The sequence below is a fragment of the Anabas testudineus genome, chromosome 18 (assembly GCF_900324465.2).
Source record: "Anabas testudineus chromosome 18, fAnaTes1.2, whole genome shotgun sequence".
NCBI classification, from domain to species: Eukaryota; Metazoa; Chordata; class Actinopteri; order Anabantiformes; family Anabantidae; genus Anabas; species Anabas testudineus.
The window spans coordinates 19315884-19326006 of NC_046627.1; the positions used below are offsets into that span (position 1 = coordinate 19315884).

General features: G+C 38.6%; 2 protein-coding genes across 2 annotated transcripts; both read left to right on the top strand.

The window, feature by feature from the left end:
• Window positions 1-338: 338 nt before the first annotated feature.
• LOC113157543 lies at window positions 339-4091 on the top strand. Its single transcript, XM_026353102.1, has 6 exons — window positions 339-1167; window positions 1830-1991; window positions 2406-2501; window positions 2643-2743; window positions 3205-3354; window positions 3460-4091. The coding sequence occupies exons 1-6, from the start codon at window positions 1056-1058 to the stop codon at window positions 3907-3909; spliced, it is 1071 nt and encodes a 356-aa protein (XP_026208887.1). The 5' UTR covers window positions 339-1055; the 3' UTR covers window positions 3910-4091.
• A 2869-nt stretch (window positions 4092-6960) lies between these two features.
• LOC113157546 (probable E3 ubiquitin-protein ligase RNF144A) lies at window positions 6961-9822 on the top strand. The gene is made up of 4 exons (XM_026353106.1): window positions 6961-7156; window positions 7272-7372; window positions 8313-8465; window positions 8583-9822. Exons 1-4 carry the CDS (start codon window positions 7081-7083, stop codon window positions 9069-9071), a joined length of 819 nt encoding a protein of 272 aa, XP_026208891.1. The 5' UTR covers window positions 6961-7080; the 3' UTR covers window positions 9072-9822.
• Window positions 9823-10123: the final 301 nt, after the last annotated feature.

Genomic DNA, 10123 nt, shown 5'->3' on the forward strand with positions numbered 1-10123 from the left:
AAAAGAGAAACTTCCACTTTCGATCTCGTAGCTATTATAAAGATAATATCTCAGGAAAGTACCGACATTTCCAATGCTACTCTTTTTCTGTAGCATTGGAAAACACTTCAACAAATCAAAATAGCCAAAAACAAATATTATGGAAACTTTATCCCTATGTTTTGATGCACAACCTTCAGGTTCTTGGCTTGTAGCATTGCTCTGTGTGTTTAAAGAGTGTGTTCAATAAAGATAAAAAATAAATAAAATGTTTTCTCAACTTAGAAATATTGTGGTTGTTGATAATCGTGACTTTTGTGAAGATCAGATCACATTTCATGTCCAATCTATGTAGAAAACAGGAAACTTTTTCTTGCAACTGCAATTGTGAGATTTATTGTATCTTGCAGAGGTTCAAGACCACGAGCGGCAAATTCAATAACATTTAAGATTGGGGGGCTCCGAGGCTCAGATGGAACCCCTCAGTCACCGGGCTGCTGGACTTGTCCTCCTGCCTCTCCACACAAACAGAAACACAAATGAACGGAGCCTTCTTCATGTTTCGCCGTCATTATTATGTTGTTTTTATTTTGAAACACAGATCTGATAAGTCCAGTTTTGAGTTTTCATAAGTTCCATTCCGTTCTTTTTTTATTTTAATAGTGGAGTCCTAAGACTATACTTATATATACTTGTACATCCACTTAATCCACAGACAGGTGGACAGACAGGTGGATAATACAGTGGTGTGAGGAGAGGTCCAGATTGTCACAGCTCCTCCCTCTAGTCCATCAGTATTATTAATTTTTACACTACATTATAATATAAGTACTAATAATGCTGCTGACCACCTGTTTCCATTTAACCACAATGATTTCAAAAGGACTTTTGAGGCTCCTTTGTAATAAACATTATAATAAAGAGAACAGGATTTCAGTGGGACTGAAACAGTCGCATGCTGCCAAACACTGATAGAAGGGTGATAGCGAAAGAGAAAGTAGAAGCGTTTTGAGAACGGAAAGTTTGCAGTCTACTAAGAAACAAATCGTCTTCAGGAGCCTCACGGACAAAGTAAAATGTGGACGAGATTGCGGCGCTGGTTTAATGAAAAGGAGAGGGTCGACCTGAACTACACCGCAGAGGAGCAGCCGATGGAGAAGGAAGAGAAGGAGCCACCATGGATCCCAGGTGATAAACAACAAAACCAGATAAACAGTGACACTGGGACAAATTCAAATCAAAATTTATTAGTAATCAAAATTTATTAGTATTTATTAGTATTTAATGTGTGTCTTCTAAAATGATTGGACCCTGTAGTTCAGTCCACCTAGATGTTTGGTCTGTTGAGGTTTCGTATAGTTTGTCTGTCACCAACATATCACACACTCTCCCCACTTACTTTCACTCTCTCTGCTGTGATTCACTGTTTTCAAGCCAGTGGCAGACCTGGATGAATTTACATATGATTGTCGTAGGGCAGGGAATGAAATATAAAATGTTTTCATAAGTTTTTAAATTTGGGGGAGATATAATTCATTTATAATTACTGACTTTGCCTTCTTGTTTGTTTCAGTGCTTTGAATAGTTCATGATCCCATTTGTCATATAATCCAGTTGCAGCTTTAAGAACTGACCAACAGGAGACTGGTTAGGGTGGGAGGGGGAAGCTTGGATGCCAACCCTACAGCAGCACCCCCTTGTCTCCCTTTGTAGCTGTGATCCAAACCCATGAGCATCATTTCATGTGCAATTTAACCACTTAACATCAGTGATATGAATATGAATGTTTGTTGCTGGGTGCACATATCTGACTCTCTCTCTCTCCCTCTCGTCCTCTTTTCTCTACGTAGTACTGCATACAGAAGATGACTGGCCGAATATACTTCACTATCCCACTGTTCCTTTTGATGGTAGAACCATGCACCCCAACGTCCTTCCTTTGCCTCGTCCAACCATTCGTCCAAGAATTTCTACATCTTTGTTTCATTCACCTTCCATTGAAACATTCCAAGGTAAGTGTTGATGAATGATGAGGAGGAAATGGGAGGAAATGCTGTACTGTTAGCACAAAAGTACAAATAGAGATAATGAACTGGGATCACAGAAGGAAAGGTTCATGATGAGAAATGAATGTACAAACGCACGAGGATGTGAAGTGAGAGCTTGTCATGGAAAACATGTGTTAAGAAAAACAAGGAACAATTACAATACTGTAGATGATTAGAAGATGATAGATGTGAATATGTTGGCATATGGGAGATTAAATTCAATTAAATTATAAATTAAGAAATGCAGGGAATGTTGAAATATTTAATCAAGATACTTTATAGATGAACACAGAGATGGAAGATTGTATAATGGAAGAATTTAAACTACAAACATTTATCCTGTTGAGGCTCATCTACTTTCTTGTGATTATTTCACAGCAATAAGGGACTACAGCACGACAACTACTCAGGAGAAGTGTTATGACCCTCAGGACTCCACACTTGTATTTGTGGATAGAGAAGATGAATTAGACTGTAAGTAGAAGAATAAGATAAAACTTAAACTAAGTGCAGCTATACAGATTAAATTGTAACATAGGCATTTTCAAACAATTAAACATCTAATTCAGTTTTTGTGTGTTGGTGCTGTCACTGCTTCTTTGTGTTTTTCCTCAGTTTTGTGTGAAGGGTTCTCGTCTCTCAGAGCGTTGATGTCCTGTGGTCATGCTGTGACACCAATGTCTCTCACCAACTGGTGTCTAAGGCAACTGGACCAGGTGAACCGGTGTTAATGAACACTAAGATCTCCATTGCACAGTAGTAATCTACTTTCACTAAATATATTTTGCACAATAGTAAATAGTAAAGCTGCCACAATAGGGATCATTGTGTTTACTAATGTTTGGAGAAAAATGACATCATTGTCTAATATTTTTAGAGATAATAGTTTTGGCAACACAAAGACCCTGATTGTATATATACATAAATACATATTTCTGGTATAGCATTCAGTACTGCCAGTGTTACACAGAAATACATGCTGTGTAAGTGAATAAGGATTCATATGGTGTTTATCTCAGTAAACGTTGTTTTTCAGTACACAATGAAATAACAGAAACATTGAAAACAGATTTGTTTTTAATGTGTTTTATTTCAGTTTTATCTTAACATGTGTTCAGTGACGTGTTTCCGACCTGTGATACTAACAAATAATTCACTTTTCAATGTTTCCATCAAGGGTAAAAGCAGATTTGTGTGTGGACAGAGTGGTTGTAACGCTGAGTGGTCTTATGAGGAGGTTTGTAAAATGGCTCTACTGACCCCAGAGGAAATTAAGCATTTTGAAAAAACCATGGTCTCTAATGATACCAGGCGTAATGGCAAACCAGTAAGTATCTCACTGAAACTAGTACATTTATTCTTGGAAACATGTTTTTGATTCAACTTTGTCTAATAAAATAATTCTCTTCTTTCACCACCTACCACGTTATAGTGTCCCAAATGTAAATCCTTTGTGGTGAGAAAGAATCAGTCCAATCTGAGAGTCCGCTGCAGAGTTTGTCCCGCTAACAAAGGACGGACCTTTAAATTCTGCTGGCAGTGTTTGAATGAATGGAAAGGTCCTGCCCCACGGTCAGACCGCTGTAAGAATGACGGCTGCACCAACGAGTCACTGAAAACACTGATGACCTGCCCCGACGCTGTGTTTGAATCTGTGGAAGGAGTCACTGGATGTCCCTCGATCCGTGCCTGTCCCACATGTGGCATGCTGCTGCAACACGACAACACTCAGTGTAAAAACGTCGTCTGTCCTCGATGTGACGTGGAGTTTTGTTTTGTGTGTCTGAAGCTCACTGATGACTGTTTGATCACAAGTGAAGAGTTCATACAATGTTATGGTGGAGTCGCCCCCAGACAGACGTCCATACCTGTGTGGCAGTAGAAATAATAACATAAACAGCTGCTTCAGCCTGTAGTCGTTTGGTATTTAGTAAATTTGAATTTTTGTTGTGTTTTGTTATGTTATGTTATCATTGTGATATGTTACTGTTCCTTCACTGTAGCAGACACTGTTCTCATTTCACTTTTTCTCATTACATGAAAGCTATGATACAAAAATGTGAATTATGTGATTGACTAATTTCTGTTATACATGAAAACATTAATTTAACCTTTGACCTCTTGTTACAATATATAAGGGCAGGTTACAGTCTTTAGTTTCAGTGATCATTTAAATTTCAGGTTTGAATCAACAATAAAATTGTTCAAAAACTTTAAAGGCCGTCTTGGAAAAGCAAAATAGACAGATTAGATAGATAGCTTAAATGCTGTAGGCGATAGACTCATGATCAGCTGTCTGAAGGACTGTTTCTTTGAGTGTTTAAGTAGTAATTTATGAACACATTAGGTCACTGTGCCCTTCACCATGTTCCTGTGCATCTGCATTTTAGTGTTCATCCATTCATCCCTCCTTTATTCTAAGCACTAGTCCCATGAAGCTGTCTTTGAGCGAGAGGCGGGGTACAACCTGGTACAACCAGTCTATCATAGAACCAACAAATAAAGACAAACAAACATTCATACCTAACATAACATTCATGTCTTGTTACAGGTGTCTCTCTCTCTAGATACTTACAGGAAGCTGGAATAACTAGAGAGAACCCAGTGACACTGGGAGAACATGCCAACCTGTGGAAACCTGGGTTCTTCTTCTTATTCTGGTGTTAAACAACAACAACAACAACAACAACAATAATAGTTTTATAAGAGCTTTAGATCAGCTGTAATTCTGTAGACCAGATTTTTAATAGTTAATGTGGTTATTCTTGTGACCTGTTCCTTTTTCACTGTTCCACTGTCTGGTTCTTATATTCGGGTCTTCATTTAAGGACTTGCACTGAACCTCATGTCACACAAAGTATCACCTATTCCGTCTGGACACTTTGGAATTTGCTTCGTGATGATACCAGAGGAGTATTTCTGTGTAAATCTACTTCCGTGTTCAGCTTCAAAAGACATTGTCATCTATCATTTAAAGTGACTGAGTGGGAAATCACCTATGTGCCATCATCAGTTTTTGGTATCTGAGCAGCCTGTTGTTTAAAACCTGCTCAACACCCAAAATAGAGGGAATAAAATAAAACAATGCAATAACTTCAATAGTAAATTAAGGCAATAAGCCTGAGCAGTGAATAAAATAAAACATAAATGATGAAATTATACATCCAGACATTGACATGACTTATCACAAATGGCAAAGCAAAAATGAAAGGAAAAAAAAAATGCAAAAGTACCCAAAACATTTGATGTGACAAACCACACTGTGCTCATGTGTGCCAGCCTGTTTGCTTTCATTTTTATTTATGAGCCTCCATGTTCTGACTGAAACGGATTAGACAGACAACAAGACACGTCACAACAAAAACAAAGTGTTAGTTCAGAAAAGATCTTTTTATTTATCAAACATATCTATATCTACCATAAACATGTAAGCTGTAATAATTTACATAGTATAAACGAACAGAGGAGAGGATCATGAATTCAACTATCACTGATTTTTCAAGCGTCTTCAGATGAGAAGTGTCACTTTATTCGATCATTTCAATAAAATGACGAACATAGCGAGGACTGAAAAATTGTAAAATGCTGGGAGTCTGAGCAAAGAGTTGTTTCAGGAAGAAGAAGAGCTGGTCTCTGTTTAGCCTCCGTGAACCCTCAGGACCAGGTGGATGACAGAAGAGTTCTGGATCCTGTATTTAGACAGTGGAGTGGAGTTCTCCAGAGTCTCCCCTCTCAGAGTCAGCCTCACATCATCCGCACGGACACACATGAAGCCTGAGGAAACACATGGGATAACATTCATATCACTTACAGTTGTATATGCACGGACTTGAAGGCACTAAACACGACACTAATCTCTACTGGAAGTCCTTCTTAGTGTTTACAGTACCTGGGATCCTGCGCGTCTCCTGCACCACTTCGTCCCTGAGCTGCTGCACCGTCATGGTGTCGCTCCTGTGGAAGCTCGTCGCTTCACCTGAAGGCAAACACACCTGGACAGACATAGTGTATCTGCTTTAATCGCTATGATCCTCTCAGCTTCAGTGACTTGACAGTGAAGACTGAAGACTAGAGGCTTTATTTATAAGCTGTGTCCGCCCTCTTACATTACTTCCACTTTCGCTGTGATCAAGTCAGCCTCACTGGAAAGTACCAGTGTTTACATCTGGCTAAGAGTTGTTGTTTTACAGCAATTAAAAGCTAATATTCAGTACAGCCAAAACCAATATTACATTATTTTTTAACATGGTTTCATTTTGAAATTATGTCATTTTGCAACTAAAACCACGAGCGCAGCAGACAGAAGGAAATAAAGACATCAGAGTTTACTTCATTCAGATGTGTTGTCGATTTACATGAACACTAAAGTTACAGTCAATTAATTATTATGTCAATTAGTAAGAATTATTACACCTCTGTAGTCGATAGCTTCATCTCATGTTTAATATCAGTGGGACTGCTTGTTCTTCTAATGTTGTTGTTTTGAACAAAGCAAAGCAGGTTGCAGGGAAAATAATGAGAGATTCACTTTAACTGTGTGGTGAATGTGAAACAGGGAATGTACCTGGGAGCACCAATAGAAAACACCCAGCTTTTGTTTATTTAACTTAAATCCAACTGTCTAAAATATTAAAGTTAATACATCGTGTTGCATAGATTTTATTTGCAAGACTGATTTATTTCACTATCCTGCAGATGAGGTGACGTCTATTTGGTTTGAGGAAAAATAGGAAAATAAATAAATAGTAATATTGATAAATACCTGGGGATTATGTATTTGGCCACATTGAGACTGCGGCTGTAATCTACTGGTCTCTTCAATATTTAATGTTATGAAATCATTATGTTTACACATTCTTTTATAGACATGCCTGTCTGTGTGGTGTATGTGGCTTCTTGTCATCTGAGTCAGTCACAGCTTGTTTCTCTTACACTTTCGATACCAGATCGCGTGTCTGATCTTAAACCCACAGACACAGACAGTTTCCCGACTGGGCAGCTGCTGTTGTTTGTCGTTTCTTTTGCAAGAAAAAATGTAAGACATCGATGTAAAATGGCTTTAAAGGAGAAAAGTTATGACCCAAACGAGTCCTCGCTTACATTTGTGGACAGAGAGGATGCTTCAGACTGTAAGTATTCAGCTTCGATCAATACATTTCTAGTAGTTAATGAATCACTTGATGTTTTACACCGTTGACTTCATTTTTCGGTCGTGGATCCAGCTTCTTTGTGTTTTATCTTCAGTTTCGTGTGAAGGGTCCACTTCTCTCAGAGCTCTGATGTCCTGTGGTCATGTTGTGACTCCGACATCTCTGAAGAACTGCTGCCGCAGGTTATTAAACCAGGTAGGTTATTATTAATGAGTTTATTTAAAAATAAAGTTTATATTTTCACAGGCACAGGTTGACAATAGGTAACTCATTCAACTTTGGAGTTTTTACGCATGATTTGCTGGTTAGTGTAGTGATGATGTGGCTCATGTGGGAGACTGGGGTTCAAATCCCAGCTGTGGTCCTACCTCCAGTAGGATCCTTAGGCTCCTCCTCACACTGCCCTGTCTACCATTGTACCCTACTTGTAAGTCGCTTTGGAAAAAAGCGTCTACTAAATGTAGATTTACGCATGTTGTCAGAAGCTGTAACTATGTCACGAAAGATGCTAAATCAGAGACCGCATCAGGAGAAAAAGTACACAAAAAAACAAAGCATTTAATTCTTACTGGTGACAATATTTCAATGTGCTGCAACTTAACAAAACACAATTATATCAAGAAAAACCCTTCACCAACATAAGTGCAGCATGTAGATACACAACACAAACAAGACAAAATCTTCATTGCTGCTCTAACAACCTCCTCAGCAACCTACTCTTGTTATTAAGATGCATCAGATTCGTCTGCTCAAAAAATAAGTGTCTTGTATCACTGGCACTCCAACCACACAGGTCACATTTAACATTTACTGTACACTACTAAAAAGATGTGGACAAATGTGTCCCAGACCACCTCGACAAGCTGTTTACACTTAGATATTTAGCATTGTCCACTTAATACCAGGTGTAAAATAGGCCTAAGTTTTAGTCATGCTACAACCCACCTAGAACCTTGCCCAACTCTAAGACTCAACTCTAGCTCATCCTGATTTGTGGGTGCAGATCTTTTACCTTGATGTTGTTGACCTGTACCAGACCATGGTTTTCATTGCAGGAATGTTGCATACTGTTCAATGATGTGAACTTGTGATGTTAAATATGCTAAATAAGTATTTTTTCATCATTTCCATGCAGGGTAAAAGCAGATTTGTGTGTGGACAGAGTGGTTGTAACGCTGAGTGGTCTTATGAGGAGGTTTGTAAAATGGCTCTACTGACCCCAGAGGAAATGCAGCTCTTTGAAAAAACCATGACCTCTAATGCTGCCAGGTCCTTTCCTACCAAATTAGTAAGTGTCATATTGAAACTAACACAGAATTTATCTGGAACTGTGTTGCTTACATTTTTCTCTGCATACCAATAACAGTGGAAACATATTTCTCTCTTTCACCACCTACCACGTCAGTGTCCCAAATGCAAATGTACTGTAATGAGAAGGAGTCAGTCCAATCTGAGAGTCTGCTGCACAGTTTGTCCTGCTAACAAAGGACGGACCTTTAAGTTCTGCTGGCAGTGTTTGAAAAAATGGAGGGGTCTTGCTCCCCGTTCAGACCGCTGTGCAAACTATGGCTGCACCAACCAGTCAGTAAACATACTGAGACACTGCCCGGACGCCACCTTTGAGTCTGTGGAAGGCGTCACTGGATGTCCCTCCATGCGTGCCTGTCCCACATGTGGCATGCTGCTGCAACACGACAACACTCAATGTAAAAATGTTGTCTGTCCTCAATGCCGCAAGGAGTTTTGTTTTGTGTGTCTTAAGCTCACTAAAAAGTGTTTGATCACAAGTGAAGAATACATGCCATGTAGTAGGGGAGTCGCCCCCAGACAGACGTCCATACCTGTATGGAGGAAGAAATACCATAAACAGGTGGCCTCAGTCTGTAGCAAGTGATTCACTTTCTACTGAGTCTGCTGAAGTTCTGAAATCTATGAATTAATATACGTAAGCATTTGTGTGAAAAATATGGTACTTTCCCAAATTGGAGGAAAATTGTGACTGTTGAAGCATGTTTCAGTACATACATTGTTGTTCATATTGTTAGCAAATATGAATTTATTACATTACTACATATTGTTTTAATATTGTTTTGTTGAGTTTATGGTTTCTGTGTGAATTATTTTCCTCATTCAACTTCGCACAATAGTTTTTAATTGTGTGAAAGTATCTGACATGCCACCACCAGTGTTTTGGCATGTAACCACTCCTGTGCTGGTTTTATTAAAAGCTGCTGTAAAACATTTTATTGATCCAAAATGCAGAGATTAAAACAAAATAACGCAACAACAACTATAAAAAAACAATGCATTAAGTCCAGGTTGTGTGTAAAATAAATAAAATATTAATTTATAGATCCAGAACCATCCTGTATTCATGTGGGTTCTGGTAAGTGTTTAAGAGAAACTGAAAGTAACTAACCAAAAGTTGAAAAAGGTCCAGCAACAGTGTTTTCAGGCTCCCTTTTACCATCTGAATCATCAGTTTCGGCATCATGTATCAGCTCAGAGCAATGTTCAATGTCATTCAATGGATTTTTTGGGAGATTTTCTTTCAGATTGGAGGGACAAAGGAAACTGTATCTTACTTTTTAAGATAAATTATATTAGATGCTAGAGGATAAGATGATTTAGATAATATTAGAATGTGCAAATAAAAATGTATTTAAGATGGAAAGTTTGGCTCTGTAGTCTTTTTGTGGGGTTGATACAGAGTGTGTGCGATTCAAGCTAACTACGCCACAGCCATGCAGAGTGTCAGAGTAGTCTGCAGCGTGAAGCACAAGATAGTGAGTGTACAACAAACATATATACCCCTGCATACAAGCGGGAGGTTGTAACCCTGAAAAAGAACACGAACCAAGAGTACTGTCTGGGCTCCACTGAGAAATGGCTATGGGAAGCCAATACAGAAAGTGATGTAAGTATATGAGTCATGACAGACATGGA

Bases quoted from the DNA above. Each gene is read 5' to 3' on its own strand.
- LOC113157543 (XM_026353102.1), top strand. From the start codon at position 1,056: ATGTGGACGAGATTGCGGCGCTGGTTTAATGAAAAGGAGAGGGTCGAC. The intron at 2,502-2,642 runs GTAAGTAGAAGA...GTTTTTCCTCAG, and splicing joins TAGAGAAGATGAATTAGACT to TTTTGTGTGAAGGGTTCTCG. The intron at 2,744-3,204 runs GTGAACCGGTGT...GTTTCCATCAAG, and splicing joins GTCTAAGGCAACTGGACCAG to GGTAAAAGCAGATTTGTGTG.
- LOC113157546 (XM_026353106.1), top strand. From the start codon at position 7,081: ATGGCTTTAAAGGAGAAAAGTTATGACCCAAACGAGTCCTCGCTTACA. The intron at 7,157-7,271 runs GTAAGTATTCAG...TTTTATCTTCAG, and splicing joins CAGAGAGGATGCTTCAGACT to TTTCGTGTGAAGGGTCCACT. The intron at 8,466-8,582 runs GTAAGTGTCATA...CTACCACGTCAG, and splicing joins GGTCCTTTCCTACCAAATTA to TGTCCCAAATGCAAATGTAC.